At 38.6% G+C, this 19,246-nt stretch overlaps 2 protein-coding genes and 1 long non-coding RNA gene across 4 annotated transcripts; all 3 read right to left on the reverse strand.

Annotated features, from left to right (window-relative positions):
- Nucleotides 1-314: 314 nt before the first annotated feature.
- Nucleotides 315-3,178, reverse strand: LOC148910676 (uncharacterized). The gene is made up of 2 exons (XR_016120003.1): nucleotides 3,042-3,178; nucleotides 315-2,584 (listed from the first exon to the last, which is right to left on the reverse strand). It is a non-coding gene; the product is annotated as an uncharacterized LOC148910676 (long non-coding RNA).
- A 5,064-nt stretch (nucleotides 3,179-8,242) lies between these two features.
- Nucleotides 8,243-19,246, reverse strand: LOC116300231 (putative N-acetylated-alpha-linked acidic dipeptidase). Of its 2 annotated transcripts, none has more exons than XM_031709056.1 (5): nucleotides 18,972-19,246; nucleotides 12,760-12,967; nucleotides 11,888-12,070; nucleotides 11,365-11,662; nucleotides 8,243-10,685 (listed from the first exon to the last, which is right to left on the reverse strand). In XM_031709056.1, the coding sequence occupies exons 1-5, from the start codon at nucleotides 19,214-19,216 to the stop codon at nucleotides 9,403-9,405; spliced, it is 2,217 nt and encodes a 738-aa protein (XP_031564916.1). In that variant the 5' UTR covers nucleotides 19,217-19,246; the 3' UTR covers nucleotides 8,243-9,402. The 2 variants fall into 2 exon arrangements, with proteins under 2 accessions (XP_031564916.1, XP_088887582.1); XM_089031456.1 differs by lacking the exon at nucleotides 18,972-19,246 and adding an exon at nucleotides 17,470-17,585.
- LOC148910677 (52 kDa repressor of the inhibitor of the protein kinase-like) lies at nucleotides 12,976-18,155 on the reverse strand. The gene is made up of 2 exons (XM_089031461.1): nucleotides 15,223-18,155; nucleotides 12,976-15,019 (listed from the first exon to the last, which is right to left on the reverse strand). The coding sequence occupies exon 1, from the start codon at nucleotides 17,594-17,596 to the stop codon at nucleotides 16,052-16,054; it is 1,545 nt and encodes a 514-aa protein (XP_088887587.1). The 5' UTR covers nucleotides 17,597-18,155; the 3' UTR covers nucleotides 12,976-15,019; nucleotides 15,223-16,051.

Genomic DNA, 19,246 nt, shown 5'->3' on the forward strand with positions numbered 1-19,246 from the left:
GTAACCAAACAGAGGTTTAAATCTGGTCTGGAACTGTCTAATGAGGGACAAAACCTTCAGTCATTTTCGGGCGCACTCGATATTGTGGCTAATCAATTAAAAAACATAAATGAACTTCTAAAAATCCCTGAATATAATATGAATCAGACTTTGTATAATTCAATTTTATCATAAAAGTACTCATATATATATAACTCAGTCAATATGCATATATTTTCATCACTGATACAATGTTTTTACTCTAATGTTAATAAGGGAGCTGCATATTGTATTATTGGCTTTCGACAAATCGATATCATTCCAATATCTATAAATTTAGTCATATTCGGTTGGTTTTATTAAGGTTTAATAATTTTATTTTGCCGTCTTCAAGTTAATCTCGTTATTGCACGGTTGTCGCTTTTTTGTTCCATTTTCTTCCCAATGTCAACACATATTCAAAGACAAAATACCTTTAATCTGTTGCTCTTAAGATAGACAATGAGGGGGTGTCGCATTAACGGTTTGTTGATAAATCTTGATCTCTCAGTGTCTATATAAACTATTGTCTGTTGAAGAACACCGATTGACGTCAAGGCGGTTAAAACCACAGTCCTTCTTTTTCCACGAGCCCGCGATTCTTTCGGTCTCCGACAAAATGTTATCTTTTTAAAGATCTTTTTGTCTGGGCCCAAATACACGCGGGCGCCGAAAAAAAGAATACAATATTTACATACATGAAACGCCTACGAGCAAGAAAAGTTAAGTATGTGTGCATAGCACATCCCATACTATTGGGTAAACTTCCCATTAAGAAAATAGTAGATTATTTTGAAGTAGCATGATAACAAAAATACGATGTCTTAAATAATATATACTTATCATATGACCCGTATCTGCCCGGGCGCGCGCTCTTAAAAAAAACCTTCGGGAAAATGGCGTGAGCAGGGCCTTACGAATCCGTACGGCCCTGCTAAAAAATCTGCGACCGTATTTTCTTTCTTTTCTTTTATTATTTTTCTTTTCGTGAGGGTCATATGATGAAATGCTTATTGACTGAGTTAGGTCGGGCCGTACGGGAAAATTTTTGGCTCTCGGTCATTCGTACGGCATCACCTCGAGCCAAATATTTTCCCGTACGGCCCTCCCACTCAGTCAATAAGTACATAGAAGCCTCATAACTAACTGCAACAGTAGCATATGTACGTGTTTTCCTTGAGATACTACGTATACCCAATTGGATTAGTTTCTCCGGCTAAGTGCTTGTCAATTGGCCAGATACTACAACGACGTTTCAAGTACGTTGCGGTACGAAATAAATGTTTTGAAGCAGCTCAGTGAATACTGAGACATTTATCCAGGAAACACACGGGACCATATAGCACAATCCATTGAATACTGATGTACCCATGCCCCACTTAGATCAGTCAGTGTTAACAAATAATAATGGAACTGTTTACAACCTGTTTTCCATGAGGGTGTCTAACTGCGTTGATCAGGGCCGTAACCAGAACTTTTACAGGGAGGGTGCACATCGAATAAAATCGGACCATTGATCGTTTTTTTATTACTAACTCAGTGGCGTAACTAGGGATCTTGCAGGGAGGTGCAGAACCAAAAAGAAAAAAAGAGGTAACCAAAAGAAAGCAGAACCGGAAAAAAAAAGGAGATGGATGAGCGGACCTTAAGGTTTTATGGGGGGTCCAAATGCACCCTGTGCTCCCCCTAGTTACGGCCCGGTTGATCACCATTTGTCCTTCCATGTGGCATACGCCTTCAGCATATTATTATATCACCTCTGCTATAGAATCATCATTCCTAAAGTATGCATTCCTATTCCTGTTTTCCGATTCCGATTCTTGTTCTGGTTCTACCTGAATCATGCGGCGCCTTGTTTGGAATATGATCTTTCCTTTTTCTTTACAAGCAAATCGAAGACAAAAATCCCTTATTCTTTCCAATGGACAGAGGACACATATCATGAAGCCAACTACAGTTAATCCAATGATAGCACAGAAGGCAAAAACGAAGACAAAGGAGGCGGCGTCCAAGCGATGCATTTTTGTGTAGCGGCCTCCGGCAGATCTCAAGTCTCCTTCTGGATGGATTGCTGTCTCTTTAGTGCCTTTTTTAAATCTTTGGTGCTGAAACTGTAATGTAAATCTCAGCAAATTCTTTTAATTCATCAATGCATGTTACCCAGTCTTCTTGGTTATCAATATCCTTTGGGATATTTGATTGATGTTGCAACTTAATTTGAATGATTCCTGTGGAAAATTATTGAATATTATTTCAGAGTAATGATACTATAACTGAAATAAAAAGTGTCAGTAGGGCTGCCGGCAGCTTGGCTTCCAAAACCTCTGTCAGTAGTCAATCCTATCGAATAGTCAGCCGCATCAGTTATATGTATCCCAATATCAATCCGGCTGCAACCTTAAGTTTTAAGGCAGTTATATTGGTAGTCAGGTTGAGACTTCAATGAAAGTTGCACTAACTGCTGTTTTCCACTCCGTAGCTGTTTTTTTTAATAGCTCACAAGATATCTATTCCCTCTGCTTGCCAAGATGTTGGTATGTTGTCATAGACCAGTGTCGCGATAATCCTGGAACAAATCCAAAGACATACACAGCTAAGATTCAAGGCTTAGTAATATGTCTAATATGACGGAAAAATCCCTGCGCGTTGTGATTTCGATCTCCACTTGGAGAACTCGGGTTTATTCCAGTTTAGTTTTCTTGGATCTTTTTCTTAACTAGTCACTCAATTGATTTGTTTTCTTGGTCACATTGGAATGCTAGAAAACACCAAATTAGTCAAGTAACAACGACCTCGTGACAATCCTCCAAGCCTAGAGTCCCCTCAGTTAGTTACATCTTACTTATGATTTGTTTGGCGAAAAAATTCCATTTTTTTTGAACGAAAACTTCTAGAATATAATCTAGGATTAACAGTGTGCAAAGAAATGCACTTGATGAGTTATTCTCTTAATTGGGCTTGACACAGCGCTTTTGAAATACCCTGAACGCGTACGGTTTCTGTTAGTGACCGATGTAACTTACCTCAGCAAAAAAAAGTCCCAGCCTCTGCTAACTTGGATAACCTGTATTATATAGTTTATCCTTAAGACTTGGCTTCTTTGATGCTGTAATACTTTCTTTTTACTTATTAGCCAACGTGCATTGAACAAATTAGTCGACATACGAGATTCTGTGATTATTATGCAATTTCAACAAAAGCCTGTCAATGATGTTTGGACGCTAATTTATGTGACAACAAATATTAACTTAGTTATACATGGACAAACTGGCGCAGACAAAGTACTGTTTCTTTCGTAGATATATACTCTTAGAGACGACTTTCTTAACTTTACTTTATTTTGCCAATTTACAACCTATACGTCGATCCTTTTCGATCCTTGTAGCTTGAAGTTTTGGAATGCAACAAAAATGAATCATGTAGTAGTTCACGAATCAAGTAAAGTAAGTAAAATCTCCTCTCTGTGCGAATTCTCTTTGACTTGCCTCAGTCCTTGTGGTCCTTTCAGTGTCCTTCCTACCCCTGCTATACGATCCCTCTTTTCTTTGCATCGTTTCCCAGTCTCCAAATTGCGTGCTCGTTTCCCTGACCACAGGAATGCCCATGCTAAGCATTTTTAGCTGGCGTGATGACTTGAAATGTAACGGGTAACGCAATTCTTCAAGCGTGCAGCCTTGCACGGCTTTGCGTAAGCCAAAAATCGCTTACTCGATATTTATAATCTGTATACAGTTGGTTGTATTTTAAGATCTTTCGATCGACTGTTGCTTGGTTCAGTTTGGTCTGTATTATTCAGTCTCTTTGACATGCGCGCACGTATTTCAGTATAAAAGATCTTTGTACTGAATTTCGTGTTTAATAGTTAAGGGAACGGCAGATATAAGAAATATAACATCGAGTATATGAATAGGAGGGGAATATGTCAATCAAATAATGCTTGGTTGGTCCAACTTCTCTTCTTTAATTACGCAACAAACTTGACTATGGTTTGATTTTTGACAAAAAACATATACTAGCTGGAATAAAGTTCTTTTATATTCGTCCAGAAGACTCGTTGCTGTAGTAACAGCATTGGCAAAAACTCCAGCTCCAAGACATACACTTCAGTTCGCCAATAGCTAGACCTTTTTAGCTTGTTCGTAATGTTTTCCCATTTCAGACCACGTGTCATTCCCTAGAGTATCTTTTCATTGTTTAACGGTTGGATATGGATAAAACTCAAACAAAGAATTTTATTCCCAAAAGAAATGGGAAAACATTACGCCCAAAGTAAAAAGGTATATTAGCGAACTGAAGTGTTTTTCCCATACCTTATTTGAATTTCAATAACAACAGGAATGACGTAATACTATAAATAGCGGATTTGCGGACATGAGATTGATATGAATTAATTTACTTTGAATAATTCAAATGTCGTCTTTTGTCGTCTGGTCTTCAATACGGTGTAGTTCTGTAATTTAAAAGCCGGGATTCCGGTATTAGTATCAACATGAAGGCCCGTTTACACTAGCAATTTTGCCGATTTTGCGGTGACCGATCGCAGGCAGGTAGCCACAAATTCGAACATGTAATTTAAAAAAAAGAAAGAAAACATTTGTTAACGGGCCCTGACGCGAACATGGGCTGGAATAGATCGGAAATGTACTTTAAGTCGGAAAACCCATTCATTAAGAGTGACACGACAAATTCTAAATATAGGTTTACAGACAAACAAAACATTATATCTTACGCATAAATTGTGCACCGTCTTCAAATTTGTGATCAGTCAAATGTAAAGCAGCGTGTTGAAAAATCAATTTCTTCTCATCTAAGGATTTAAATAGATATTTACTTTGGTTCGAGAACATCTTTATTTCTCTCAAGAGTCCCGGACGTTGTCTGAAATTTACCTGCATACTGTCAGGTCGCTTCTAGGCAAAGGAAACGAACTGGTTTGACTCGTATTATACGATACTCTTTCAAAGCCATCAACGAACTTCTAAGAACTTTAAAAAATATTGTCGCCAAAAAGGGGCTTGAAGAGACTGGAAGCTAACTGATCAAAGTACCTCCGGCGTTACACATAGGAGAACATATCATGGGAGGCGGTATTCCAGTCTTTGTCATAATCTTTGTCGTAATGTCTGTTGCCGTTATGATTTTTATCTGTCTCTTCAAAAGGACCGATGGTAACATATGTAGCGAAGGAGGCAGCGGCATAAGAAATGCAGGGGCTGTAAATGGAGCGAACGCTGGTGCTTTTGTTGTTAGTATTGGTGATACTACGGCCTTTGGTCACGCTGGAGGTTGCGATAGTGGTGGTGGTGGTGGTGGTGGTGTTTGCGGTGGTGGTGGTGGCTTTTAAGGTGGGTAAGAATACTCTGTCGCAAACAAACTATTTGGGACTTTATAGTTGGACGTCAGCAATAAATATATAGGCATTACTGGTCAAATCGCGAAAACTTAAGAATAATGAACACCCTAAGAGTCAGTATTATATCAGGAATGATGATACAGCAAACTACTGGAATGTCGAGATCTAATATTGATACTTAAGAAGTCTAATTTACTTAAAAGTAAATATCCCGCTACAAAGAGAAACGAGTCAAGAAAATCCTTGGAAGAACAAGAGAAACAGAAAAACGTCCATGGCTATAACTGGGTCATGCTTTATCGAGAGGGCAAAAAGAAATTGAAAGTGGCTAGCCTTGAATTATATCTTGAGAAACACCAAATCAACTACCCCATGGTACACTTAAGCAAGATCAATTGTCGCAAATTTCCAAGAATGTGATACAGAAGAGGAAGAACTGGAAGATGAGGAAACGGATGTTGAAGATGACGATATAGTGATTGAAGAAATTGGCGAAAACAGTGATGAAAGTGATATTGATGATGGGGAGAATGATATACTAAGCAGAAAGACTGCTGGCGAGGACATTCAGTTTTCACGACACGATCCGGAAGAACGTGTCGAACGTGGAAAGAAAAATCCCTTTATTAATAATGTATTTTAAACTCGATTTCGTTGTCTCAGGCATAAATGTGTATATAAGGGGGGTATTTTATATATATCATAGCATTTTCCGTTGTTTTTTTCTATAAGTACTTCAAGGGGGAGGGTCTTGATTTTTGGCTCATTAAAATGGGGAAGGCTACAAATTTTTAAACCATAACTTTTCGGTAGCGTCACATTTTTTTGAACACCTTTACTGACCAAAATTAGTGACCCCCTCCCTCCCCCCGTTAAGTAATGACCGGTCCCTTATGATATAATTTCTACTCTGCTGTAATGATAACTGCGTAGGTCGAAAGCTTGGAAGTAGTGGGGAAAAACCATTTTTAAGCAGCAATAGACGACTTTCATAACTCAGTTTTTTCAGATAGAGTAAATGAAGCCTTTTTACCAGAAACTATTAATACTATCTGAGAAAATACTTGACGAAAACTATTTCCAGAAAATTTTGTAGAATTTGACTGCATACCAAAGACGTTATGAAAGAACGAAAATAGAGAGTTTTGTATGTATTTATCACTGGAAGCCTTGGTGGCCTCGTTTTGGTGTATTTTCAAAACTTCAAATGCTCACATCTTGTAAAGGATGTATTAATTTAAGTAGAAACTCACACGCCTTATCTAGATCAACAAGATCAATGATTTAAAAGGGTTTTCACTCCGAAAAAACATTGATTTTTAATGTTTATGCAAATTAGCAGCAGCCAGTTATGAAAGTCGTGTATAATTTGCCTCAATTTATTCCAATAAGGAAGGAAAAAAAGAAAGAAATTAAAGAAAGATAAGACCAAGTATGATTAAGAGAAAAAGTTTGCATTTGAAAATAAGACTTGTCCAACTTCCGTTCTTCGATAGCCTTCGATAGCCCGCTTCCGGGAAGTTGGACAAACGGGAATTGAGGGTAGCGATGAGGAACGGGTTCTTAAGTGATATCTCTTCAGTGATTTTCCTTGACATCGACGTTAAATATTATTTTTTTTATGCATAATGATTATAACAATATATCATCATATGAAAGCAGAAAACTGATGATAACCGGCGATAATTATTCATATTAACAATAATTATTATATATTGATCATAAAACTATATAACAAACTCGCTATGCTTTGACTTCTAATGGACTACGATATATTTTTGGAGAAAATAAATGGTAGAATGAATTTTTGGAGTCATAGAGATTGGGGGAAGGAAAACCTGGCTCCTTGACATTTGCACTTGGCTTTGCTATTGTCGAACTGAAGTGTTTTTCCCCCATAGCTCGTGCGTATTTGAATGACAATTACAACAGAAATGACATAATACTATAAATAGCGAATTTGCAGGCATAAATGCTTCCATTTGAATTTAGTATGTCATTTACCATTCACGTCTAACATTGTGACGACTTAACGTCTTCAGAGTACACACAAAGCAGTGTGTTGAAAACCACTTGCACGGATGTAAAGGGAAAACTCGATTTCTTCAATTCGCATAACTAAGAAGAATTTAGATATTCAGTCAGTGGTTTGAGAGCAACTTTATTTGTCACACGCCAGAATGAACGTTGTCTGCCGCAAATTTACCTGCAAGCTAGCTTCGAGGCAAAGGCAGTTGGTTTGACTTCTCTTTATCTTTTCTGCTGAGTCGAAAGGCCGTCAACAAGAAGAACTGAAAATCTTTGATTTTCAAAAAACCGACTAAGAGCAATATAGCCGTCGAAGAAAAAAGGGATCCAAGAACTTCCAGCGAAACATAGAAGAGCATAACATGTCGTTCCCTGATGAGCTTCTAATAATATTTGGAATACTAGCTGGCATAGTGGTGTTGGGTTTAGTCTTGATGTGTTATTTAAAATTTGTCGAAAACTGCAGCGATAACAGCGAAAGTGACCCGGGATGTGCTTTTTGTATAATTGGTAGTCACTATCATGGTGGTAGTGGTGGTGGTGGTGTTGCTTATTATGGTGGTGGTGGTGGTGGTTGTGGTGGTGATGGTGGTGGTGGTTGGGGTGGTGATAGTGGTGGTGGTTGGGGTGGTGATAGTGGTGGTGGTGGTGGTGGTAGTTGCGGTGGTGATGGTGGGGGTGGTGGTTGCGGTGGTGATGGTGGTGATGGTGGTGGTGGTGGCTGTTAGGGTTGATAAGAATACCCTGGACCTATGGCAATCAAAACCTTTGGATCATAGTCTTTACAAGTTAACAAAAAAATGTATTCTATCATTATACCAGACTAATACTGAGCGAGAGGCATAATATTTCGTATTCTTTACTGAGAAATTAACGGCCTGGATTGCCAAGTGTGTATACCGTTCAACGAAATTTTTTCTCTGTCTCCTCGCAAGTACATGCAATCAGATTTTCTGAAGTCGATAATCCTACGCCGTTAATAAACTACACGGTATTAGGATATTCGTTCACTCACTGAGACCCTTCTCTACTTGGTATTTTCAGTTCAAGTTGAATGTTTTAGGCATCAGCTATAGGGCAGTTTAGGTATCTGGATCTACTATATATTTAAAATATAAAACCAAATATGAACAAGAGCTAAAAGTACGCTAGAAATCGGTTCTTTACAGGAAGTTGAACGGACAAACAGGAATTTTTAAGTAACGAAGAGGAACGGTTCTCCTTGAGTGATATCTCTTCAGTGATTTTCCAATTGACGTCAACATTGTTTAAAAATAACTTTAAAAAGTGCCACTTTTAATTGACAGAGACCAATATATTCTCTTCAACATTAATAAGTTTCCAAATGCATGGAATAGTAACGCAAATAAGAATTATAGCTATAGTTTGCGGAAGATTCGTAGAAAACTGGCTATGATATAGCTAAACAGTTTTTCATCTGAGAGCCATGCCTTAATGATGCCGAGTTGAATCGAGCTCTACAGGTGCTGACACACGGTGCAACATTGCATACAACATTGTACGCAACAGGACTGTTGCAGCGTGTGTCTACCCCAAACTTGTTGCACGCAACGTTGCATGCAACAAATGAGAAGTTGAATCGCTCTCTACTTTTGCAACATTGCGTACAACAAATTTCATCATGTGAACATGGCTGCAACATTGCGTGCAACATTTTGAAATTTCGAACCCATCAACTTCACAAGCGTTGCTGACACAAGCGATGTTGCGTGATTTTATTGTAACGTGTGTCACCCCGGTTCAGATTTGTTGCGTGCAATATTGCGTGCAATGTTGCACCGTGTATCAGCACTTTAACAGAATGAAAACAAATTTGCCGTTTTGTTTCCTATTTAAAAGAAAAGCATTTTAGTTTCATCTGACTTAGTTAGATTTGGAAATCAATCAGTAAGTTTTTGTTTCAAGGTTTCTTGAAAAAAAATTACACTCACTTGTGCATGAATCGTTTGTCTATGACATGTTTCAATGAACCTCATTTAAGTTTAAGCGATGATGCCCGTAGCCACCCGTACAGAATGTATTACCAATGAGATCTGCTTTCTAACCTCGTCCCAGTCCCCTGTCTCCAGCGCATTGTAAGCTGCATGAGTAACACCAGGAAACGAAGCCTGCACGTCCTCGATATTTCTGAAACCAAAATTAAAGGCCACGTGACGATCATATGGTTTCCCTAGCAACCCTTCGGGGGCGATGAATGCCTTTTCTACTTGGACCATTTGGTCATTGATCATGCGTAGTTGAAGGGAATTGAACCCGGAAGCCTTTGATTTTTTTTCTTCAAACGCCTTGGCATTTTGAACAAACTTTTCAACTGCGTCTTGCAAATATTTCATATGCTCCTCTCGTATATTATGACTTTCCATCAAGTTTGATTGATCAAGGATATTGTAGCAGATATTCAACATCTTGGCGAAGTCATAAACTTTGTAGGGAATCAAAGGAGAGTCAGCCAAATCAAGGATCAAACCTCCGCTGAACTGGGCCATCGCTTTGTGGACTTGAAATCTTGGATCGACAAATTTCTGCATCCAGTAAAACGTATCCTCGGTCGTGTGATATACAGGGTACATATACGATTCATTTTTGTAGCCGTACCAATATCCATAGTCACTGGAGGGAATGCCGAGGTAATCGTAAAACATGACGTAATCACTGGACCGGAAGTTATTGTAGAGCTGGGGATCTCCGGGAATGAATTGTGAAGGATTTTTCTGCAGCCACGTGGCAAACATAGTGGTATCAGGATTAGTAGGGTCCTTGATTCTTTTCGCCCATTTATGAGTAATACTCTTGAATAGGGGGCTTGCGCGTGCTCGAAGTACGAAATTACCGCTGACCGCGATATCGAGGTTAACATAAGCTATGGTTCGTTCTTGGATAATCTTAGAGTTTTCTTCAACCCATTCAGCGGAGCCAAAAAGACCCCATTCCTCTCCTCCCCAGCTACAAATCTTTATCGTTCTTCTTGGTCTCCAACCCGACTTTATAAGACTTCCAAGTACTTGAGCTATTTCGTTCGTTGTCGTTGTTCCACTTAAAGCATCGACTGCCCCGAACACCCAAGAGTCTCTATGGTTACCGACGATAACGTAACGGTCTGGCTCCTCGCTTCCACGTATGGTGCCTATCACGTTGTAAATAGGAGTCATTGTTACTTGGGTATTGACCTGTAGCTTGACCTTTGATCCAGAGGTTTGAAATCCTGGTCCAATTCTGAGAGTCATATTGAATCCAGGAATTTGCCATGTGGACGGTGCTTCGTCTCCTGTGGAAAATATTACAAAATATTTTAAAACTAAAAATATTATCAGTGCTATGCAGCTTGCATAGAAGATTCTCGGAGAGTCTTGGTTATTCGATTCAGAAAAGACGGCTAGGCTGAAAAGCAAGTCAGAGGTTATGAATAAAATCGACGGGGCTCACTAGTTTTCTTTAGAAAATCGGCTTATGGTTTCGAAAACTGATTCCCAAATTCAGCTACAATTAAGTGCAGCGGACTAAGCTCATTTCTTGAAGGGTAAGAAAATAATGGTAGTACCAAAGCTTTGTTTTTATTCAATGTAGAACTTTTTAAATATTTTTACTAAAATGCCTTTCCCTGAAAACCTTGATCTAATAGGACGTTTGCATGATGGCGTCATTGGCCTTTACTACCGACTCCCTTGCGCACTTTCTTTTGTTCAGTTAATTAGCACCATTTGTCTTACTATTCTCATGAGGGAATACAAATTTAAATAAGAAAGAAAATTCGCGAAGCATTATGGTAGCGGGAGTCAAATGACGCCATCATGAAAACGTCGACCAATTTTTGTGTTTGATGCAAATGGAAAATGAAGCAGCAGCCATGTTTGTTTTCCTTGACAATTTGGCGCCTGCGCACGAGTTTTTCAGCCCTGTCTTCAGATGATCATAAAATCATTGTAAGAATACTAGATTAGCTTGACCTTTTAATTTTCGTAGAAGATCTTTGGCTTGACCATAGGATATTGGCTGCGCTGGTATATTGAGCATTTGGCTCTCGTTGTACGGTTTTCTAAAGATTCCCTTGGTTGCCGGCAGTCCAGGAGTTAGTTTCTCGCCACTGTACGGGACCCTGAATGAAGACCATGGTTGAACAGCATCTTTCGACAGCCATTTGCCGTTAGGGTAGGTCTTGTCTTCTGAGGTACCATCAGGGGCAGAATAACTTGGATTTGGAAACGATATAAATCCAATGGCACCTTTCTTTGATGCAAGACGGATCTACGAAATAAGAATACAAACATAGATATTAGCTAGCAACGGCGGTGGTGTACATGCATCTATCGCCTGCCATTGCGCACGATGGCTGTGTGGGTTCTATCCTTGCATAGAGGCTTTGCAACATCACGGCAGCCATTGCACTTTTCAACCGCACTGTTCAACTGCTTCAAACTATCAGTGAAATTGATATCTTTTATCAGTTACCATTTCAACTCCTAGCCTTACCGATGGTGCTCTTGCCAGTACAATCTTGCCTTCAACCGAAATGTTCCTCCTTTCGAGCTCTTCATAGTCGGTCTCCCCTCCATAATTAACGTACACCAAATCTCCTTCGACTGTCTTGTTTGGAGAATAACCAACAAATGGATAGAAATCTACTGTATCGTTTTTCCTTGGGTCTGGAAAGAGCTGGAAATGAAAACTTTTAGCCATCAATTATAATAAAGAGGGTGACACTAAAGATGATAGTTTTCGCTTGCGACTTTAGCCTGCTTGTGCGAAAGGTGGATAGCGCTATCCCACGGACAGATCTTATCCAGTGGATTAATATATTGGATAATAGCATCGAATTATCCACTGGATAAGGATTTATCCATCGGATGGCGCGGTATCCAACTTTCGTACTACCGGCCGGGCCCAGACTCGTGACATGAACAGCATTAATTCAGCGATCGAAATGCGAGCTGTAAATTATCGGATGCGCATGTTTGTGCAAATTAGCGGGACAATTACGAATGCGCACAACAACAACCACAAAAAAGGTATTTTGTAGTGTTAGTTCTGCAGTGTACGCAAGTGCTGGCTCAGAACATGGATCAAAAAGGTTAAAAAAGCTTCAAAAGGTTTTTTTATGACCCATGCTCAGAATATTTAAATACTTTTTTCCTTCTTGAAATTAAAGAATCCGACTCACAGGTGTCGTAAGCCTGCATGCAGTCGGACTTTTCTCTCGTATAGTCCGTATCTTGGATTTAACAGTCATTTTGGCGGGCTGCAGGCAGGCTAAGTAAGGTGTCGCGTCGATGGTTGTTACCTACATGGAAATTTTCGAGCATGCGCTTTTATTATTTTGTTAAGTAACGGAAACAAAACATCACCTTTATTTTTCCTTCTATTGTGTACTCAACGGTACCATTGTTCTCTATTGTGATCTTATTGGGTTGGTCTGCCTGTGGTTTCGATAGGAGTACTTCATACTCAGGCATTTCGACTTCCAGTCCATATTCCCGCCATTTCTTGGCCAGATATTCCGCTAGTTCCTTCTGTCGGGTCGAGCCGGCCAAGTGAACGCGTGATGAGAAGAACCTAATGATCCAACAAAGCCAGTCATCAGCTAACGGATATTGAGTAGATTCTACATGATTATGAAAGAGCAGGGCACATTGCACCATTATGGAACAGAATAGACCAGTTTCGAGTTTCAAATTAACGCTGTGTTCCTTGATTACAGACTCATTTACACAGGGCTAGCCTTGATTTTGTGCAGAATATTCACGTGTTCCAGTGAAGGTCCATGAAACTTCAAAGTCTTTGTATTGTTGAAGTTGTGAATTCTCAGTTTACTTTACCGTTGGTATATGTGAATATTTAGACACTGATACGAGGGTAGTCCTGTGTAAATGAGTCTGTAATCAGGGAACACAGCGGTAATTTGGAATTCGAAACTAGTCTATCAACAGAATTGACTGACTAACAGGTCACGCGACACTACCCTTTAAATCGAGTAGTTGTGTCAAAATGAACACCTGAAATGAAAAAAATCACTTCAGTAGTAGTAAGAAGGCAAAGTTTAAGCTTCTGATGTCAACTATTGTAGAAATGGCATTGAATTCAATCTAAATCTAATATTTTATAAGGATTTGTATGGTACTATCGCTGTGTTTCTGAATCAAAACCTTGAAACAGAACTCCGAATGTTTTCCTCACATTTATACGAAAGGGTCTCAATTCACAGGAATGAAAATATTATTAGTTTATCTACGTAAACTAAAAGTCTAAATAAATTGTTAAGTTTGTGTTCCTCGATAGATTAATACGAAACTCTACTGCGAATTATGAGGTTCTTTCCCCATACTGCTGTACCATGTGGGCAGCGGTATATACATCAGTGAAGCCGACGTAAGGACCGCCATTTTGAATTCTGACTAAATTGGATTCGTAGGGTTTCTTAATCAAACACGTATGTTATAAAATCGTAATCAGATGTTAAAAAGGAAAAGAAACAATGTAAACTGATAAACTTTGGATATCTGATGACCTCGATATTTCCGCCCTTGCGGCTAGTAGGTTTGTTATCGTCAAAATATTTCAAATGGAATTTTTGACATAAAAGAAAGATGAATCGTTTAAATCATCAACAGTAATGACAAAAGGGTAAATTATACACCGTGAAAAGATGAAAAAACTACTCCGACGAAGTTCTACTCCGACGAAGGACTAGCGTCCGAAACGTCAGTAAGTTTTTTCATCTTTTCACGGTGTATAATTTACCTTTTTATTATCATTACTGTTTCATTAGAAACACCGACGCACCTCACACTGTAGTTATCTCTTCTTTCTATTATCAACAGATGTTCCCAAGTTATGAAAATGTAAATTTATGGAATGATCCGCCTCGTATTCTCATCAAATATTTCTTAGTCACGATCAGTTGTGGTTCAGGCAAATCTGAAAACTTTATGAATTTTGGCCGCTTTTTAAATATATATGTATGTTTTTCCACGTTTCTGAACCTTACAGATCAAATGCTTTCGACCGCAATGTGTAAATAGTTTCCAGCTATGATGTTTAACGCGGGCCGCTTTTAGTGTTCTATTAGCTATAGTCTACTGAAGATTCGTCGCTTTTTGGCCTAATTACAATGCTGCGCCTAAAAATATACGCAGTTCGTCATAACAACTTTATCTTCGTTATCAAGTTAACAGGGACCAGACGCCTACGGTAACGGTTATTTTTTTCCGTCAGTTAAAAGAGATGTGTACATATATACCTTCTCTATCGACTGACTTTATAGCTGATATTTATGTCATTAACGTTGTCCACCGAAAAAAATACATTTACACATTTGGACATTTAGACTAAAAGATATATCACGTGTTTCATTATGTATTCCTTGATAGTATTTCTTTTAGTCTAAATGTGTAAATGTGTAAATGTGTAAATGTCTTTTATCGGTAGACAACGTTAATGACATTGACTGCAGGGGTGGATCCAGGGTTTGGACATGAGTAGTTTACTCTGAATTTATACCCAACCCACCATACCCCTATTAGTTATAAACTGCCTAAAAGGATACATCTAGCATAGCATGCTGTCTGCAGTCAAGATCCTTGTACAGATTTATCTCAGTTGAAGAATCTAGCACATCAAAGGACATCATGTGAAAAAAATGACGTCAAAAGTATTAGTATGTAAAAGTACAATGCAAAATATATGCTATTAAAGGAAAAGTGGCATGGCAGCAAATTGAATACTTTATGAAAAATAGAGAACATACAGTCACAATATCAGTGTACTAGAATTTACATGTACTAGCAAATTATACAAAATGAATACATTACCTTATTTAGATTGAGGTGTTCCACTATAGTTGAGTTCATTGCTGAGTTCAGTTGAGAATATGTAAAGACCATTCAAGCTTAATTAAAACCCAGTGAACAATATTATAGATTTCAGAAAAGAATAAGTTTTTAAAAATTCCACCTTGTTCCTGTACTGTTCCTCATCAGTTTAAGGATTAAAAATCAGATAATTATTAATCCAGATGGAACATAACTCAAAAGTACTCTAAGAACACTGGAGTGGTGGTCCAAAAAATATTATATAAAATATTACTGTAAGATATTCTCCATTCTCATTCGTCTAGGATTTAAAGTAGCAAATAAATCTATTATTTCCTCAAGATCTAAGTCCATGTCTCTGTGGGAATGCATCAGTGCCAGTCCATTCATTCTGTCTTGAGCCATAGTATTTCTTAAGTAGTTCTTAAGATTACGGAGGGTTGAAATGGACCTTTCACAAGAAGCAGATGACATAGGGATAGTTATAAGGATTTGAAGTATGGTATGTATATTAGCATAAGCAACATTGTCAATGTGCTCAAGTGTCCCTGTATGTGCTCTGTAGCAAACAAACACATCATCTTGAAATCTGTTGTTCAGTTGTTGGACTATATGGTCTAGAAAAACTACAGTTAAATTTGTCCTATAATATTCTTCAGGGTTTCGGGCTGCAGCATTGGCTCTGTGAACTTGTCTCTGAGCTACTCTAGGCATGGTTGGTAGAACTGAAACTTGACCTGCTAAAGTGACAGCTTCCTGGTAGAGTGCATTGTGCCTGGCATCAATGCCAGTTCTCATCTCTGTTAAGACTGACTTTAAAAGTGCAAGTTCATCCTTTGCCTTGAGAAGATCCATTGCTTTCTTTTGTAATTTGACAGTGAGAGGTCGGGTTAAATCTAACGTGTCTAACAATAACAATAGCAACAATAAATGAAAAAGTTATTGCATTCAGTAAGGTCTGTGCATCATTTCTACTAGGTCGATTCCAGTCCCCAGTTCCAAGATCATTGTTGTTCATTGATATGTCTTCAAGCGTAGCAACAACAGGACGAAGAAGTTCTACAACTCTGTCCATTCCTTCTATTCTTTCGATCCATCTTGTTCGGCATACATTTATCAGAACAGTATGGTTAGCTTGAGGCATTATCTCTTTAACCTTCATGACCAAATACTGCTGTCTCTTTGGTGAATTGTTAAAAAAATCAGAAATTCTTTTAACAGTATCCATCATGTTTCTAACAAGTGGTTGTTGGCATGTGTCAGCAACACACAAATTCAGCCTGTGGTTCATACAGTGAACATAAATTGCTTTGTCAAATTCATTTCTTATCAGTGTTGAAACTCCATTCAAGCAACCTGCCATATTGCCTGCCCCATCATAACACTGGCCTCTGCAGTCGTCCATAGAAAGTCCTAATTCTGCTACTGCTGTAAGTATTTTATCTTTGATGGCAGCTCCAGTTGTTCCCTCGTCACAAAGAGAAAACCCAATAAATTCTTCTCTAATTATATTTCTTGAATCAAGAAATCTTATCACTAAAGAAATATTTTCTTTGTTAGAAATGTCTGCAGCTTCATCTGCCATAACAGAGAAAAACTTACTGTCTCTGATTTCCTTTGACAAACTAGTTAAAATGTAAGAACCTACTGTTTCTATCATCTGATTCTGGATGGTTTTAGAAATGTAAGTTGCATTTCTGGGTGCAGTTTCCAGGTGATTCTGCAGTATTTGATCACCACTCTGCATTCGAAATTCTAGCAGAGCCTGAAAGTTTCCTGATAGACTAGCATTTGTTGGGTCATCATCGCGTTGACCCCGGAGAGCTATGTTGTTTCGCCCACAGAAAATTATCGTTTCAAACAAAGACTTAAGGACCGTCCTATTTCTATCGATTTGCTGTTGAATAATATTATTCAACTGCTGATCTACTGGGACCGCTTGCTGCCTCATTGTTTTCAAAAAGTTATCCATGGCAATTACAGCAAAATTGTGCATCTCACATTTACCGCTGGCGTGTTTTGTAAGTCTCGAAGCCACTGAAGTCCAACATGTGAGTGGGGACTTCAACAACTTGTCTAATTTATGAGCATTTCTACCAGATTCTACTCCAAACAAAACACAGGGAAAACAAAATGCTCCATCGAGATATTTAGAGTATGCAAGCCAGGGATATCTTCTAAGCCATTCAAAGACAAACTTACGAGGCTTTCTATTTTCTATTGACAGTGGGAAATCAAAAATCTCACCTGGTTTCCACACATTCTCAATGAACCCCAGCTTATCTTGTGGTGATGAAGAGCCAATTTCTTTAAAATTCAAGCCAATGTCGAAAGGAGAACAGTCCTCCCTCCTGCAAATCGGGTCGCCACGCATTGTAGAATATTCCTTCGTTCAAGTACAGCAAGCCTATGACTCTAATCATAAGAACGAAAGAGACCCAACGGGGGTAGGTCTAGCTTTTTATAGTTTTGCTGGTAGTTTATGAGGTAGTTTGCAAAGTAGATAGCCAATCAGAAAAGGGTTTGAGTGGTTTCCAAAACAATCAATGTGTTTCCAGCCAATCAGAGAAGTCTTTGAGTAGTTTACGATCATCACACCGGCCTAGCTCTACAACTACGCACGCTCACCCCCTGAGGTTCTATTTGACAAAGGCTGTTTTCCGATCGTTTTCCGATAGCATTCCGATGCGTACCGACGGAGATATCCGAAACCCGAAAATTCTTGCGGGAATCGGTAATAAATCGGCAGAAATGACGAGATTACTCATTTTCGTTTGACTTTTCTTTAATAATTAACTGAAAAACAGCCAAGTGAGTTGTTTCTAGAAGTTTCTAGAATAATGTAATTCACATATTTTGACATTATTTAGAAAGAAATGTGTTTGAAAAAAATTGAGTAGTTTACGGAAATCACGTAAACTACCCTGGATCCACCCTTGGACTGTATATCAGCACTTGAATGATTATTTAATACACTTTTCATGTGGGCCTGGATGTGTTTGTGGTGCCCCCGCCACACTGTTTCAATTATATATCACAAACTCCTTGTCATCACCATTCGCGATGTCAATTTAATTATTCTCATGCTTGAGGTTAATTGGAAAACTAATTTAAACTGTGTCTGCTGATTGCATTTATATGCGCAACCATTTGCATCTCAAGAACACTAACGTTTTGAGTAGCATTGAGCAACACTTGTGCACGCAGCGTGTTACTTGGTTTCAGATTTTAGATTTTAGTTATCCGACCGACAACTCTTATAACTGAGATAGGTGTAAGCAGAAGATTTGAGCACCTAGTCGCAGCTTTACATTCAGCTATGATACTGCGTTGCCGAGGAGGATCCGTGGGGGGGTGAATTGGGTGACTAGTGACTAGACAACCCCCTTTGCACTTGAAAAATAATATAAGAATAAAGGATAAGGTAAGACCTCAAAAGGATGCTATGTGATGCCTTTCTAGGTAACAGTCGCCTCCCTTGAAATCGTTCTGGATCCGACACCGCTTTGCTACAAAACATTTCAATATAGCGCGCCTGGGTATCCTGGAAAACTAGAAAACTAGAAGTTCATAATGACATAGAAAATCGTCTTAAATGGAGCAAAACTCAAACCGTATTTGAGCCTAATATTATACAACAGAGGACCCAAGGCAAACGACAGCAATGATATCCTAATGAAACTCCCATCTTCAAACTCAACTTGCTATGCAATAAATATAATTGACTTTGCACTCAAATTTGTCCTTACCTTAGATTTTTACCGAGATTTTCCGCGCTAACTTGTTTCAGGAATCTATCATGGTATTCTTCGTAGTCTGCTTTGTGTTGATTCTTTGATGCATTTTCTAGGTCAGGATCGTTGGCGTGTTTAAAGGCGAAAAACCCAATCAAAAACCCGATAAAAAAGATTACAACTGCTAAAAACACACCACAGAATATAATTCTTTTCTTAGGGAAGGTCTGGATTCGTGTATCGGAAATTTCGCATTCCATTTTTAAGAGAACTCGAAGATTAAGCTGATA

Source organism: Actinia tenebrosa, unplaced genomic scaffold (assembly GCF_029948245.1).
Source record: "Actinia tenebrosa isolate PJP-AT-01 unplaced genomic scaffold, QUT_ActTen_1.0 PGA_scaffold16__25_contigs__length_10494907, whole genome shotgun sequence".
NCBI lineage: Eukaryota > Metazoa > Cnidaria > Anthozoa > Actiniaria > Actiniidae > Actinia > Actinia tenebrosa.

Coding starts and splice junctions, on each gene's coding strand:
- LOC148910677 (XM_089031461.1), bottom strand. CDS start 17,596: ATGCGTGGCGACCCGATTTGCAGGAGGGAGGACTGTTCTCCTTTCGAC.
- LOC116300231 (XM_031709056.1), bottom strand. CDS start 19,216: ATGGAATGCGAAATTTCCGATACACGAATCCAGACCTTCCCTAAGAAA. Junction 12,968..18,971: donor AATCTCGGTAAAAATCTAAG/GTAAGGACAAAT, acceptor TTGGATCATTAG/GTTCTTCTCATCACGCGTTC. Junction 11,663..11,887: donor TACTGGCAAGAGCACCATCG/GTAAGGCTAGGA, acceptor CTTATTTCGTAG/ATCCGTCTTGCATCAAAGAA.